The sequence below is a fragment of the Falco cherrug genome, chromosome 6 (genome assembly GCF_023634085.1).
Source record: "Falco cherrug isolate bFalChe1 chromosome 6, bFalChe1.pri, whole genome shotgun sequence".
In the NCBI taxonomy this organism is placed as follows: domain Eukaryota; kingdom Metazoa; phylum Chordata; class Aves; order Falconiformes; family Falconidae; genus Falco; species Falco cherrug.
The window spans coordinates 84,691,593-84,708,238 of record NC_073702.1 but is presented as its reverse complement, the minus strand read 5'-3'; the positions used below and the strand labels follow the sequence as shown (position 1 = coordinate 84,708,238).

General features: G+C 40.7%; 1 protein-coding gene across 6 annotated transcripts in view; it reads left to right on the top strand.

The window, feature by feature from the left end:
- The window catches only part of RGS7 (regulator of G protein signaling 7), a 254,003-nt gene that overhangs the window by 163,444 nt on the left and 73,913 nt on the right, over nt 1-16,646 (top strand). For all 6 annotated transcript variants that reach the window (XM_005436554.3, XM_055714833.1, XM_055714836.1 and 3 more), the window contains 2 exons: nt 1,690-1,796; nt 15,501-15,552. In XM_005436554.3, the coding sequence (XP_005436611.1) occupies nt 1,690-1,796; nt 15,501-15,552 (159 nt within the window). The remainder of the gene's footprint in view (nt 1-1,689; nt 1,797-15,500; nt 15,553-16,646) is intronic.

Sequence of the window (16,646 nt, the reverse complement as noted above, 5' to 3'; positions counted from 1 at the left end):
AAATGAGCTCTTAAAGGATGAATATGAATCTGTGTATGTTGTGGTGATGTAACGTGTTTTCCATAGTGCAAATATTCATCCTTACAGATTCTGCATACTTCATGGATTCATACTGAATTCATATATTAGATCAAAGACCCCTTATTTTTTAGGCAAGTTTTGCTGTTTCTTCTCTTTCTTTTCCTCCCTTTTTCCACCTTCCCCTTACTCCTCAGGTGTCCAATATGTCCTTTATATTGATCTTTTTTCTTTTTTTCAACCCTGATGTTGTCCTGCAGCAGCATTGTCCTCTCTAGCACCAGCCTCTATAACTGGTGGCTTTGTCATATAGCTCAGAAACCCGTGCACTCCTTTCCAGAGCCCATCTTTTAGAATTGGGATGCTTCAGTGGGTGTGATCTGATATTACCGGTTATACTAGGAATTTTTTAATGTTACAGCAGAAATTGCTGTGCAGCTATTTTAGGGATATATACTGGAGTTGTCACAACGTTGGTAAAGAGATACAATAAAGAGATAGCAGGACTTAAGTACCTCAACAAGAGAGCGACTCGTAACTAATGCCATTCTCTTCCTACAACATTGTGTTCTTGTCAGCCAAATAATGACAACACTGAGTAAGAGACTTCAGGGACTGATACTGGACAGCGATCCACAAAAACACAATAACATATAGGAACCTGACTGTTCCATATTATAGTTTTGTTCATTAAAGTGAACCGAATTCATCCTGTATATGTCCAGCTCTGGACTCCTCACTGCAAGAGAGACATGCACACACTGGGGAGAGTCTAACAGAGGGCCATGAAGGTGATTAAGGGCCTGGAGCATCTCTCCTTTGAGAGAAGATGCTGTTCAGTCTGGAGAAGAGAAAGCTCACGTGGAAGCTCATCTGTGTGTATAATACCTGGTGGGAGGGTATAAAGAAGTTGGAGCCAGGCTCTTTTCAATGGTGCCTTGTGACAGGACCAGAGTCAATGGGCACAAACTGAAACACAGGAGGTTTCCTCTGAACATTGGGAAATGCTTTTTTACTGTGAGGGTGACCAAGCACTGACACAGGTTGCCCAGAGAGCCTGAGGAGTCTTCATCCTTGGAAATACTCAAAAGCTGTCTGGAGGTGGTCCTGGGGAACTGGCTCTAGGTGTCCCTGATTGAGCATGGGGGCTGGACTGGAAGACCTCCAGAGGTCCCTTCCAATGTCAACCGTTCTGTGATTCTGTGATCCTTTGTTATTTTTCCCAGAAATGAGAAACTGTTAAGGAAATTTCTGCCCTTTACTGTAGTTCTGATAAAGCCAATGAGGAAGATATCATGCAATTGGAATCAATTATTTTAACATCATCTAATCTGAAACTGTTCTGAAGAGGAAAAGCAGGCTGCACCATCAGGGTAAAAATGATGGCTGCTTTCAGCTTCAAATAATCATGGTGGCTACCTGCTGGTGCTGATTGTGGATTTGTAGCTACAAATGGGACATCTAATACCCATTTGTTAAGAGACTAAAGGTTTCTTTTTGGTTGCATCATTATCTTATACAGAAAAGACAGTGCTTTCATAATGGCAGGAGCTTGACTGAGAGTGAAGTGACTGTCTGCAGGAGATAATGTGAACCTGAACAAGAAAACTAAACTGCTGGAAAGAAGTTATTTAATTTTTAAAATTTATCTTTCTTTTGTTCTTCAAACAGTGGAAGCTCTACATTTGGGAACACTGATGGCAGCACATGGCTATTTCTTTCCGATCTCAGACCATGTCCTAACACTAAAGGATGATGGCACCTTTTATCGATTCCAGGTAACTGCAATATGTTCTTGACTCATGCAAATGAAGGCTTATATTAAAGGCCTTACATAAAGCTTCATATCAAATTTTAACCTTACTTTGTCTCTTATGTAACATAGTAAATGGTGGCAATTCTCCTTAAAGTAAAAATTGGTAAAAAGATTTTATTTAGAAATTAAGTCACCAAAGTGTGAAGATGATAGTGACCATTTTGATCCCTGGAAAAAGTGTAATAATGCTAAATTGGAAGTACCTCTCCTGAAATTAATCCAGTATTTTGGAAATGTAGTAAAGGAAATAAGATTACCCCTTTGACTTTTATTCCTAACATAGTCTAATTTCGAAAGGGGGAGGCTTTTTTCTTATTAATCGTGTGGCAGAAACCTGATAAAAAATTGAGGGTAGTATTTATTCTTTTGTATGTGAGGATCTCGTTGTTAAAAGAGTAGTATTGAAGTAGTGTGTACTCTTCATACAAATGCAGACATGTTTCTACATTGATCTGTTAGTCCCATTGCATACAACAAATATGCAGATGCTTCAGAACAAGCTGGATATATATGTATGTATATGTATACCTATACCTACACATATATTATTCAGATACCTACATGGTTGCATTTTATTATATTAGATTTCAAACTAAGGGCTTGGGAAGCAGGAGTGTTGTTTTTCTAATAATGAATAGCAGGCTAGAAGTTTGCAGAGCAATACCACCTATGACTTGAAACAAATGTGATTGCATAGTATCTGATTATGTATTCCAGAGAAGGAATTAACTTTGTTTGCCATGTGCTACCTTTGACAATGGTGGATGTGTTCTGTATTGCGCTTCCTATTAGGTGGTCTTCCTGGTAGGTATCATTGATAGCTGCTTCAAGATCTTCACTAGATATTTGTTGCTTTAAAATTATATGAAGATTATCACTATGAAATTGATGATATGAATATCATAGCTTGGTAATCCTGTTCTGTTAGTTCTGTGTTAAATACTTAGAAAAAAATAATATCTGGTAGAACAAAATCTATTATCTTCAAGAAATTTAAGTCTAAGCTTTGTTTTAAACATTGTTTAAGTAAGAAGCCATCAACAAAAAAAATAAAACTGGGATTATAGGCTTTAAAATGCAGAGGAAAACTGTGATATGTTGGAGACCAAACATGGTCTCAAACATTGTATTACATTAATTGCTGTACAATACTTTCATCAATATTTTGGCTTAAATTCTATAGACCCTCATTAGGGAAGAGAAAGGATCATAAAATATTTGGTCTAAAACAAAATCTTAGAGTGAATAGAATTAAATAACTACAGCATAGCCTGGCAATACAGAGAATGATTATTGCATACCTACAGACAGTATTTTCATATTTTCACAAGTAGATCCTGTGGGTCATACTGTGCAAAAAAATTGCCCTTCAACAGGACAGTAAGTTACATGTGTGTATGGGTAATAAAAACTGGTCACTTCAAGCCTTCTTCCCCAGATCCACAGTTACCTTTGATCCTGGAGAGAGGAACTGAAGGACAAGGTTTCCTTCTCATGGTGCTTCATTCTCCTCAGTGTTCAGTATAAAGGAGGGATGGCATGTGGGCGAAAGAAAGTCCCTTACTGCTGAGGGAAATGCACTGATGTCATTATGAGGAGAGTGAAAAGTGGAAAGAAATCGTGGAGTGGTTGAGGTTCCAGTTCTTGGCTTGTCTCTGCATAAACAGTGGCTAGAAGGACAAAAGATCTGAGGACTTGTGCTGGTTTTGGACTTCATTTTGCAGAGAATTGGACTTATTTATAGGAGTGTTGGTCATTGAATTCTGCACAGCTGCTGGTCTTCTATCTCAAACATGGGAAATGAGCACCTCTGCTAGCATGATAAATCGGCTGAAGGGACGTATAGAGTAGAATTAGCTGCGAACAACTCAGAGTACTGCAGCTACCCTGCCATGGACCTTCCTCTGAGAGGTCTACAGCCTACATGTTTGGATATGAAGCTTCGGTGAGGGTTAGATTGTAAAATTATATCAGCTGATTTACGTAAGTTAAGGATTTGGCACCTATTTGACATATGGATATGAAATAAGATCATTTCCTCAACTGTTGCTCAGTATATATGTGAAATATTGCTGTTGGTTGCTGCTGTGGTACCTTTTGCATTGCTTTTGCTATGCTAACAATGTTAAAACAATGTGATTTTAGCTGTTAATGCATTAACATCAGAAAAAATCAGTGGTATCATACATGCAAAAGTTATGTCATTACAATTCCACATTCCTCACCAAAGTAAAGCTAATATAAAATCTGTTACTGAAGCTGTTAAATTGGAAAATGAAGACAACACGCTTAATAGGGAGGAAAGTCTGACTGCAAGTGTGTCGATTTATCACTAGAATAGTTGTTCAGGTGCTTTGGAAATAGGACGCCCTGAGTATTGGACAGAATTCACAAATTTATGGATATTTTAATAGAAAGAGAAAACCATACACCTGCCAGCACTGAAAAGTTCAAAAGCCATGCCTGTAGAGAAATCTCTTCTCTGTAATACAGAGACCTGACCTACAAAAAACAGGCTAGCTACAGTAATATTCTCTACACACTTCATTCTTTGTTTTCCAAAGTGTGATCCATTCTCTCCTGACAGTAAAATTATTTCCAGTTTGTTTTAAACAACCTTCTGTTGTATAGAAATATTTAAAAGCAGTGGAGATTGTGCTTCATTTGTACAAGTGCCCTTTTCCAGTCAAAATTATACTTTTTCAGTTATTACTCTTGCCATCAGGACAGCTTTAAAATCATAGTTATATCTGCTTTTTTAAATAATGTGGCCTTAGGGAAAATAAAAAAAAAAAATAAAAAAATCCAGATCATTCTTTGACCTACTCAAGTTTAATTAGGTTAGTTTTTATGATAAGAATTTAATTCAAAGGGTCTGGATCTAAATATTAATTGCCTTACTTGGAGAGGAAATTTCTGCAAAAATTAAAAATCCAGGGATAGTGCAATACTTCCTGAATTGTCCTGAACAGCTACTTTGCCTTTTCCTGGTAATTTAAGCTTGGGACCATGGAAGAAGCTGAATATCTGCTAACTACACTCCTGTACCTGAGAGCAAATAGGTAAGAGGGGCCCAAATAAGAAAAACAAGGTGCACCTTAGAAAGCAGATCTTCCTGGGTCCAGGGATTACTCACTGAGACCTTTCATTTGTGTCCACAGAAGTGGTAATATTCTGTCCTGGTGAGAAATGCCTGAGCTGCCCTGTCAGCTAGTAAACTTCTATAATAGCCTTCCAGGGAAAGATGTGTTGATTTCTTCTGCAAGTTTCAGATGCATACCGAGTGTCTTAATGTTCAGGGGGGGGGGGGGGGGGAATAATGTTTCCTAGTATCTTTTGTCTTTTAAACAGATTCCTAGGATTCTTGAGGCTAGTGATAATCACACTTCTATTTTTTTATAAGATTAATGATTTAATGTAAATTGATTTTCAGAGATGAAGTTTAGAGTCTGCTGTTGTTTTGTAACTTTTAAGGTGGAAGGCATAAGTAGCTGAGAAAAAGTATGAAAATGGGAACAGTATCTTGTGAAAGCATGAATCTGGTGAAGATAACAGCAAAGCTCATGGATTTTGGCAAGATGATTTCACCTGTGATGTCTTTTCCTCTTCTGCCCCTGGGAACACTTTCATGGCAAATGCATTTAACCTCTCTGGCTTTGTTTTGCCGTGCCTGAACCGGAGATAAAAATAGATAGGAATCAGTGTAAGGATCTTGGAATCTCTTCCAAATATCTACAAAATAGTGTAGAGCATGAAGTATTGTGCTAATTCCACCTTGTGTCTCAGGTGGAATTACATTGCTTCCCACAACATCTCTTTGACTCAGCCCTGCTTGGCTAGCTACCTCTTGGCTCAGTCCTCAACCAGCCCCTGGGCGTTCTGAACACTGAGGCTGTGGCTGAACATCACAGCTCTCCAGCCACTCTCCACAGCCTTGCTGGATCACCTACCATGCCTTCAGGGAAGGATTTTATTGGAAGTCAGATTTTAGGAAGGAAAAAAAGAAAAAAAAAGAAGAAAAAAAAAGCAGGTTATATTATCCAGCATTGGGCAGATATTCTTTGGCAATTGCAGATGCAAGGACTAATTCATTGTCTTTTCAGCTCAGGCTCAGCATATACAAGTTCTGTTCAGGTTTTCAAGAGGGAAAAATAATTTCAAACCTGTCTTTCTGACTGCCTTATCAGTGCCCTTTTTTCTTTTTTAACTCCCTACTCAGACATGCTCCTCCCGCACCCCCTTACCACCACTACCCCCATCTTTCCATGCTCATCCCCTTTCCAGATGAGAAAAGATGAGTTACAGAGCATCTTTATTGCTTCTAATTTCCTTAACTTCTTTTTTACTAATCCTGAGCTAACTGTGGAGCATTACTTACATCCTTCCTCTATGGGCTTGAAAGTGGTAGACCAGTGATCTTACCTTTTCCTATACCATGAGATCATTTGAGTCAATTGTAGTGAATGTGTCAACTGAAAACCTGTGAATTCTGCCATCCACCGTGCAAGGTATTTGAGATTGTGTATAACTACTTTTCAGCAAAGACTTGATTTCTGCTGTTTATAAAGACCGATGCCTATGAGAAGAATAGTAGTAATATACAAAGGAAGGTTTATGAGGGATTTGGATATTCCTTCCCCATCCCGGTAATTAGATTTTTAAAGATTTCATGGAGTGGAGCAGCTTCAGAAACAGCAATCCTTTTCTTATTACTATCAACAAGGGGTAGCTGAAAAGATGCTTAATGATTTCCCTACTCAGTAGTATGGTTTAATGCATAGAAGTTAATCAAGTTTTATAAAAGCTGATGGGCAGCACTAATTTTTACAAGTGTCTGTTTCATTAGCTTAGATATTATTATTGATTAATTTTATGGTAGGGCCAAAGCAGATCTCTTTGTTTTATCACAGGACTGCTCACGGTGCATAGCAGCCATTACTTCCAGTTTGTTTAGTGTGGAACATGTTCTATATTTACAGGATTTTGTTTCATATTACTTTATTAACAGGAGGATTATGGATTTCTGTGGTTAGGTTTACCTAATGATATTAGGCTATAAATGCGAAAGAACCCATATGTGTTTGTGTGCGCAAAACCATTTTTCTGTCAATGGGATGAAGATCCTTGTAACAGCCTGGTTTGTTCTGAATGCTGAAATGACTCTACCATTGTATGTGCAGTGCCAGGTAAGCCTTATTTCTTCAGCTGGTGACTTGTATTGGCTGCTTATTCAAATTAAAGACACAATTAAACAAAGTGCCTTCAAAGTGTACTGATCAAAACTGGCAGCATTATTTCTGCCTGGGCTGATAAACAGTACTTGACTTTCCCCAAACCATTCTACCACCCACTTTCCTTCCGGCTATAAGTGGGATGCCATGGCAAAGTGACAAATGTTCCCTACTTAATACTTGTTCATGACAAACTGCTTCACATTTCCTTCTGAGGAAAAGCAGAAGTCTGAAGTATGAGAATTTTTTCAGGTTTTCTGTATTTCACAAAAAACCCTTGACATTTCATAATCTTCTTTTTTAAAATGGTAGCGTTGAGGTACAGCATGTTACACCACGTCCACAACTCTCCTGGGGCAAATACTCACTTACGCAGGGTTTCTAGATCATGAAACAGAGCACATAGATTGTGTAACGTTTGTGCTATAGGAATATGTGATATTGCAAGGGACATTATACTTCTTCTATAGTGTACTTGGGATATATGAGTTGTAACAAATAGTTAAACAAAGCCTTTTTTTGCATAGACCAGGTAAAGAAAAGGTTATTTACATGGGCAGAGCCTCCTTGCATTGCTGTGGGAGTTTTTTTAAATAGAACAAAAGAGAGCAGGCAGCTTTCTCCTTTGCACACACCTCCTATTCTCTCTCCTGAGTTCATTCTGTGAGACTAGGGATCTTCTTAGCAAACTCTTCATACTTTCTAATCTTTCCTTGTTGAACAAGGCAGATCATTTCCCTCAGTCTTCATGGATAACCTTTCTAGCAAAAGCTTCTAAGGGATTATTAAATACCTGGACTGTGAAATTGTGTGGAGACTTTTGAAATAGAAGTGGAAAGATGTAAACTCAACCCATACCTTATAATCATGTGATTTGAGGTCTGTAACATCTAAGGGACAAAGCAAACCAGGCTTCATTTATAGGAAAATCAGATTTTGGGAGTCAAAGGTTCCATGAATTTCTGTCTGAGACCTTGTGCAAGCTCAACTTTAACTTGCCTGATTGCAAAGGTTAGGGCAACAGATGTCTGTGCAGGTGGGAGAAAACCATGAGGTGCTGGGGCTGAGTAGGACTGCAGCCAGGGGTGGTGGGGATGCACGCAGAGCATGCCCCTGAAGAACAGAGACAGGCAAGGCACTGTTTGGGGCACTTGAGGGCCAGCCTGAACAGGGGGCCTTGATACACATTTCCCTGAGATCTTAATGTATCATTCTGATAACTGAATTGTACTATTTGGGGAGCTTTGTGATGAGGTTTCTCCCTAGGTTGTTTCTCAGCCAGGAATGAGATTGCTTGAGATTTATTTTTATTGCTGCAATTTATCAAGGGGTATTCCAATTTATCAAGTGTGCGTGACACATGGCGAGGTAGATTAAGACCAGAACTTTATGGCTGTTAATACCAAAGAATTAGGCAAGAAAATGCAGAATACCTCCTTGAGAAAATGTCAGTCATTTTAACTACACAGGTTTATTGTTGATGGATTTTTTCCCATACAATCACAGCATCGCAAAACTTCTTTCATCAGAAGCTGATTTTTTTATAATGTTCAGTTTTCAGTGCTTAGGTTTTTTAAAACATTTTTCTTGACTTTCTGTTTAAGTCTTAATCCTGTCCCCTTACCAATAATTTTTGTGCCTGGTTTTAGAATTTTCATTGTGTCTGCACCCACCAATGCTATTTCTTGATTTGGAAGTGAATAATAGTTATCTACTCCTTGAATACAACTTTATCTGCAGCTGTAGCTTTTGAGTACATATCATAGAGTCATTTAGGTTGGAAAAGACCTTTGAGATCATCAGGTCCAACCATTAACCCAGGACTGCCAAGCCCACCACTAAACCATGCCCCTAAGCACCGCATCTATGTGTTCTTTAAACACCCCCACGGATGGCGACTGCACCACCTCCCTGGGCAGCCTGTTCCAATGCTTCACCACCCTTTCTGTGAAGAAATCTCTCCTGATACCCAATGTAAACCTCCCCTGGCATAACTTGAGGCCGTTTCCTCTTACCCTATGGCTCTTCATCCGGGAGAAGAGACCGACCCCCGCTGCCTACGGCCCCTGTCAGGCGGCTGCGGAGAGCGATCAGGCCCCCCCTGAGCCCCCTCCTCTCCAGGCCAACCCCCCCAGGTCCCTCAGCCGCCCCTCACAAGGCTGGTGCCCCAGCCCCTGCCCCAGCCCCCTGCCCGGCTCTGGACACGCTCCAGCCCCTCCACGTCCCCCTGCAGTGAGGGGCCCAAAGCTGAACACAGGGGTCCAGGGGCGGCCTCACCGGTGCCCAGCGCAGGGGGACGGGCACTGCCCTGGTCCTGCTGGCCACGCCGTGTCTGCTACAAGCCAGGATGCTGCTGGCCGCCTTGGCCACCTGGGCACACTGCTGGCTCCTGTTCAGCCGGCTCCTGACCAGCACCCCCAGGCCCTTTCCCACCAGGCAGTTCCCAGCCCCCTGCCCCAGCCTGTAGCGCTGTGTGGGGTCGTTGTGACCCACATGCAGGATCCAGCACTGAGCCTGGCTGACCCTCATGCAGTTGGCCTCCTTTCATCAGTCCAGCCTGCCCAGATCCCTCTGCAGAGCCTTCTGTCCTCAAGCAGATCATCACTCCTGCCCGACTTGGTGGTGTCTGCAAACTTACTGGGGTGCACTTGATCCTCTTGTCTAGATTGTTGATAAAGAGATTAAACAGGTCTGGCCCCAGCACTGAGCCCTGGGGAACACCACTTGTGACTGGCCATCAGCGGGATGTAACTCCATTCACCACCACTCTTTGAGCTTGGCCATCCAGACAGCTTTTTGCCCAGTGTAGAGTACACCTGCCCAAGCCATGGGCAGCCAGTTTCTCCAGGAGATGCTGTGGGAGACGGTGTCTGTGGCTTTACTAAGGTCCAACAGACAACATCCACAGCCTTTCCCTCATCCACTACGTAGGTTATCTTGTGCTAGAAGGGGATCAGGTTTTTTTCCAGCAGGACCTTCCTTTCATAACCCCATGCTGGCTGGGCCTGATCTCCCAGTTGTCCTGCACATGCCACATTATGGAGCAGATCAACCTGAGTGCCATCACCTTCCCCAGCACTGAGGTCAGGCTGACAGGCCTGCAGTTCCCCAGCTCCTCCTTCCTGCCCTTCCTGTAGATGGGCATCACGTTGGCTAACATCCATTCTTCTGGGACCTCTCCAGTTTGCCAGGCCTGCCGATAAACAATGGAGTGGTTTGTCCAGCTCCCTCAGTACCCTCAGTGGATCCCATCCAGTCCCACAGACTTCTGCATGTTTAAGTGGAGCAGCAGGTCACTAACAGTTTCCTCCTGGACTGTGGGGACTCCATTCTGCTCCTCCTCGTCCCTGGCTTCCAGCTGAGGGAGCTGAGTGCCCTGAGAGTAACGGGTCTTGCTATTAAAGAATGCGGCAAAGAAAGCGTTAAAGTACCTCGGCCTTTTCCTCATCCTTTGTGGCAATGTTCCCCACCGCATCCAATAAAGGATGGAGGTTATTCTTGGGCATCCGTTTGTTTCTAACATGGTTTTTTGTTATCTTTTACGGCAGTGGCCAGCCTGAGTTCTAGCTGGGCTTTTGGCTCTCTAATCTTCACCCTGCATAACCTCGTGACATCCTTACAGTCCTCCAGAGTTGCCTGCCCCTTCTTCCAAAGCTGGTAAGCTCTCCTTTTTCCCTGAGTTCCAGCCAAAGCTCTCTGTTCAGCCAGGCCGGTCTTCTTCCCCACCAGCTTGTCTTTCAGCACATGGGGACAGCCTGCTCTTACACCCTTTTAAGACTACCTTCTTGAAGAATGTCCAGCCTTCCTGGACCCCTTGGCCCTTCAGGGCTATCTCCCAAGGGACTCTGTCAACCAGGCTCTTAAACAGGCCAATGATGGCCCTTTAGAAATCCAAGGCAGCACTTCTGCTGACCCCCCTCCTTACTTTTTTGGGTATAGAAAACTCTTATCATCTCATGATCACTATGCCCGAGACATCCGACGACGACCACCAGTCCTTTGCTGTTTGAAAACAGCAGGTCCAGCAGGGCATCTCCCCTGGCTGGCTCACCGACCAGCTGTGCCAGGGAATTATCTTCCACACACTCCAGGAACCTCCCAGACTGTTTCCTCTCTGCTGTGTTGTGTTTCCAGCGGACATCTGGTAGGTTGAATTCCCCCAGGAGGACAAAGGCTAGCAATCTTGAGACTTCTCCCAGCTGCTTGTAGAATGTTTCATCTGTCTCTTCATCCAGGTTGGGTGGTCTATAATGGACTCCCACCAGGGTATCTGCCTTGTTGGCTCTCCCCCTGATTCCTACCCATCCACACTCAACCCTACTGTCACCATCATTAAGCTCTAGGCAGTCAAAACACTCCCTGACATACAGAGGTACTCCGGCATCACCTTTCTTCTGAAGAGTTTGTAGCCATCCATGTATGGTGATTCCGTAATTCTTTACTTGTTGTAGGTCTTTGCCTTACTCAAAATACATAACATCTACTGCTTATTTAGTGACCTGATATGTTTTTGAAAAATTCAAATTTTAGTAACCTTTATTTTTTAAGGATTCAGAAATAAATCATGTGTTGCAATTGTTCAATCTAGACATGAAATCAAGAAAGATAAGAATGTGGAAAATTCCATCTCTTTCCGTTTTCTGGAAAAGGTAGATCTTCCCCTTGCTGTAGTCTTCTGAAGCCTCTCTGCCTTATGTGATGTTTTTTAAATAACTGCCTATGTTTCAAATGTTACTTGAATGAGAATTTTTCCCATGTATAACTTGTCCTTCAGGTAACTTTCACCCCTTTAAACATCATGCAGATAATCCAATATTTTTGATAACTTCTGCCACTTAGATGCTATAGAGTGTTAGAGAGAGAGGAAAAAGAGAAGTACCAGAGCAAAAGTTTCATCATAATATTTACACCTCCATATAATTGACAGTGCTGACAAACCAGAAGTCATTCTTTAGTTTCATGAGGGATTTTTGTTTTCTACAAATTTTTTCTACACGTTTCTACACATGAAAACACAATAATCCCTTAAGTATTCTGTGCTGAATTTCATCAGGCCTCTAACCTGAACTGTCTGACCTCATACAAATATTTCTCTTCCTGTTGTTTTTTGTTTGTTTTTGTTTTTTTCTCCTGTGCTTTGTCCTGTAGTCTTATCTTCATGTCCAAATTAATTTTGGGCATGTTCACAGAGCTGATTGCAGACAGACTTGAACTTTGTTCCAGCTGGGAGCCAGCTGGCTGAAGGCCAACTCTGGCCACGTTGCAGTGCTTGAGCTGATGAGCTGTACTTCTCAGCAGGTCCCATTAAATGCATCTGAGCACCACACCAGCAGGGTCACAGCTTGCAGTTCAGCGGCAGCTTGTGCCTGCCCAGTTCAAACCATCAGCAAGGAAAGCTCACGCCTGTGTGTCATCCCCTGAGCAGAAAGACCTTTACCTGACTGCAGTCCCCCTCCTCCTGGCATTCCAAGGAAGGCATTTAATAATCTTCTGTACTTGTCTGTGCTAACTGTTGTTTGAACCCCCTTCTCATATTGTAATGCTTACCTTTTGCTGGGGTTTCTTTTTAGCTTACCTTGTAACACATTATTGAAACCTTTTATTATGACTTATCATGTGCTTTGCTAATTAAAACTTACATTCTGTTTTAACTTTTCTGCTTTTATCTCCCTGGCACAGGGAGGCATAGACTCATTCTTAGTAGTGTATGCATTAATTTGTGCTTTTTCCTTGATCTCTTTTTCATGTTTAGTTGACTGGAGATTGCAGTATGGTTACACTGGCCTGTCACTATATTTTCTCTCTAAAGGTAGTTGGGCATTTAGTACTGGCTCTTTCAGTAGCTGCCATCTCCCTTCCATCTCTTTGTCCCTTGGTTTACTTTCCTGAGAGACCTCCTCTGCCTGTTCTCTGAACCTGCTGGCCCTCACACTGCTGTACTCATCTTTGCAGAATACCAGTCTCATCCTGCAATTGCTTTCAATCCTAGTACTACACACCTGCAAAGTCTTGGTCAGGTATTTTCTAATGGAACAAAATCTATTTCATGTGTTCCCTCAAAAGTTTCGTTCAGCTTTGAAAAGGAGAAAGCACCCTCAGTGCATTTTCATGCTCTTTAGCATAGGTCTAAGCTTAGTCCCTCTGTAAGAAGGAGTTCTTGCCATTGGGATGCACCATTTTGTCCTTCAGAAAAGCCTTGGCCACCTCTGTCTCCTAGCGAGCTAGTGACATTTCACAACATTGAAGATCCTGCCCCCTTTCCCATATTCTATTTAGCCCCGTACTCACTCCACCACTGATGTGCAAATCCCAATAAAAGTTGAATATGTTATTTTAACTAAAGACTGAAAACAGGAATATCACATTTATCCTTGATTGATATGTCCCTGAGTGCCTCTCAGAACTATTTCTTGCAGTGTTCTTGGTGGTTGGGGGTAGCTTTTCATTTATGCATGAGACAACAGAGTCCTTCTCTTACATCACACACATATAGTCATGAATATGTAGTATTTTCTTAGAGCCTGATGTGAAATAAATGCCAAAAGCAGTTTTGAAGTTTGCTCAAAATCACAAGACAGGATTTATTTTTTAATCTCAGCTGGGATGGGAGTATATGTAATTTGGCAAGAGAAATCCTAAGTATATATAAAAAAGTTTTAATACTGAGTTTGCAGCAAGTACACTGACAATTGGAAGAATCTCTGGCTCTTTACTTCTGAAAGGGCTCTTCCTCTGCACCTTTCTCCAACCATCCTCCACTGTAACTGCTATCCCCCCCCGTAAACAAAATCTGAGCCCCAGCCAATTTCAGCTCAGAAGCTGCCTGAGCAGATACGGTTTCTATGTATTTAGTAATCCTCACTGCATCCTTTTTCCAGAAGCTCAGCCTTAAAATAAGTGTTAGCAGGAAAATGATGTAGTGTTGCTTTTCTTCTTATGCCTGTCCCAAGATACATTTCACACCTCTAAGGAAGAACTGTTCTCCCTCCCCGAGTTTGAAAACTGTATATTTAAATGATGGTGACCTTATGCTTTATATGATTGACATGGTTAAGTGACTTTTACATCTTTCTTCTCCAGGATTCTCTGAGTGCTACCATTCATTGTTTAGGGATTCCTCTTCTTTCCATTTGTGCTTATACTGGCTGCTTTGCTTTCAGTGGCACTGCAAAGGCATAGCCGATAGGAGAATGTCTTACTGCTGCTCCATTACAGGGCATGAAACAGCTTCCAAGAAACTCATCTCAGCCTTCGAAGTCAGCTGGTGATAGTTTCTTTTTTACCCTTTAACTCATTGCTGACGCTTGATAAATAGCAAGTTCTAAATTGCTGCTATTAAAGTTGATGGGTCATTGTTGCAATGGAGAGAGATTTTTCACAATATATATTTAACCTGACAGTACGTGTGAATGTGTCACCCTTCAGCCCTGTTGGTTTCCAGGTTAACATTAAAACAATTTTGTGGAAGTGGGCAACAACAGAGGTTTCAGTTTTTGCAGCTGGGAGATCTTTGAGAAAAACCAATAAGGAAGGAAGTAAAGCATAAGTTTTTCCTAAGGGAGTACCTGTGTTCTGAAATACCACTCAGAGCAGTCCATACATTTAATGACATTAGTTCAACTAATCAAATAATATATAATTCTCTGTCTATGTGCGTATGTGTACATATATATGAATGTGTTATGTATAACATATTAGAAACCTTTGCATTTTGATAAAAACTTACCATTTAAAAAAATTAAGTTATTTGTATGATAAATGCCTATATGGTCTTATGTTCCTCCTTTGGTAGGAGTGGATTATTTTAAACAATACATTTAGCACAGTTTTAAATAGCATAGTATTGAACTAGTTATCGATACTGTTTTTGGCTTTCCATTAAAAACTCCCACATTTTAAAACACAATTGGTAAACAATTAGGAAAAAATAAAGACCCCAACAAATGAAAAGAACTGTAATAACTTTGTGAAAACAGGTTGTGTTTAGTGGCATTTTTAAACAAATAACTCCTATGGAAGAGTATTGAATATTAATATATAATAATGAAAACTCTCCAAAATCAAGAATTGAATGTATTCCAAAGTATCTTGTCTTTTCACCTTCTAAAACTGATTCTTCAGGACATGAGAGGTATGTTGCTAGGGAAGATGAAAAAGAAAACCTCACTACCTAACCTTGGGGGTTTTGTTCCCTTAACTTTAAGAATAAAAAGAACACTTTGTTCTTCTGTTTCAGTGCCATTCTGACACTACTGCAGTAAACAAGCGTACAAAATTAATTTTCTGTTTTGATGACTATTTAAAAATTGTCAAGTTAACAATATAATAGATCTATCAAAAATGTATGATGACTTTGAAAACCAGTATCAATCCAAGGACTGTATAATACTTGCATTGTCTAACTTGAGTTCCCTACTTCTTTGTTTTGTCTATAGACACCCTATTTTTGGCCATCAAATTGTTGGGAGCCGGAAAACACAGACTATGGTCAGTGTAGAAATTTTTCCTCTTTCTTTTGGGAATTATGCATTATATGAATGAACACATCATTACAGTCAGTCTTGTTCAATCATCCCACTGTTAAAAACATAATTATGTTTCATGTAGTCATTTTGTGCAAGAATTGCTGGTACTGAAATGAATGTGCTGTTACCTTTTCCAAAGTTTATTAAAAGTTCGTTAAAGTCAGATTTGGAGTTGATCTGAGGGGAAAAAAAAGTGTCAAAACTCAAAACCTACCTTGCCATCTACAACTTCTGTTTGCTTCAGGAAGTGTAATTATTTACAGTGACAGTCTCAGCGAAGCAGAGGACGCTTTGTTGATGGTTGTGCAATAGTTATTCTCAGATTCAGACCTGAAAATGTGCCTAGTTTAGACCTCTTATTTCTGACATACACGGTGTGAAAAATTGTTTATTATGGAAACTTATGTGGTTCTAATAGGTACTGTATTAGAAAATACCTTGTTTCTTTGCCTGTTTCTTGGGTTTCTATTCATAAGTTACACATTGTAATTGCTGATGTGTGCTTAGACAGGAAAATCTGAAGATAATGGGTAGTAACATTTTACAAATAACTCATAAAAATGATAAATCAGGTGCCTCTGTACACCAAATAGTGACATGATTTTTAAAGAAAATGGTTTATCTATGAACATATGACTCTCCTGTTCATTCTAATCTAGACTGTAAGTACTAAGCTCATCTGAAGACCAGGTCACTTTTTTAGGTAACCAAGCATGTACGTGATAGCTTAACTTTTCAAAAACTCAGACTTTGGAAGTCTCTATTTATAGCTTTTTGGAAATTTAAATACCTGTAGTGGATTCAGTCTCAGCCCTTGGGAGCTGAAGACCACAGGGATGGATGGTTCCAATAGATGCTTGCTTCCTTTCTGCAACAGAAACTGTTTAATTTCAAATACATCGCTAACTAAAAGAATTTCAAGATGAGGCTCTCAGCAGAGCTGAGGGCCTTCAAGGTAGAATTTGAAAATGGTAAAAGTTTCCTCATCCTATAGAAGGAGGAAAATGTTTATCTTTCTGTAAAATTTGTAAAAAACTGAGATTTGAAGTTGTCCAG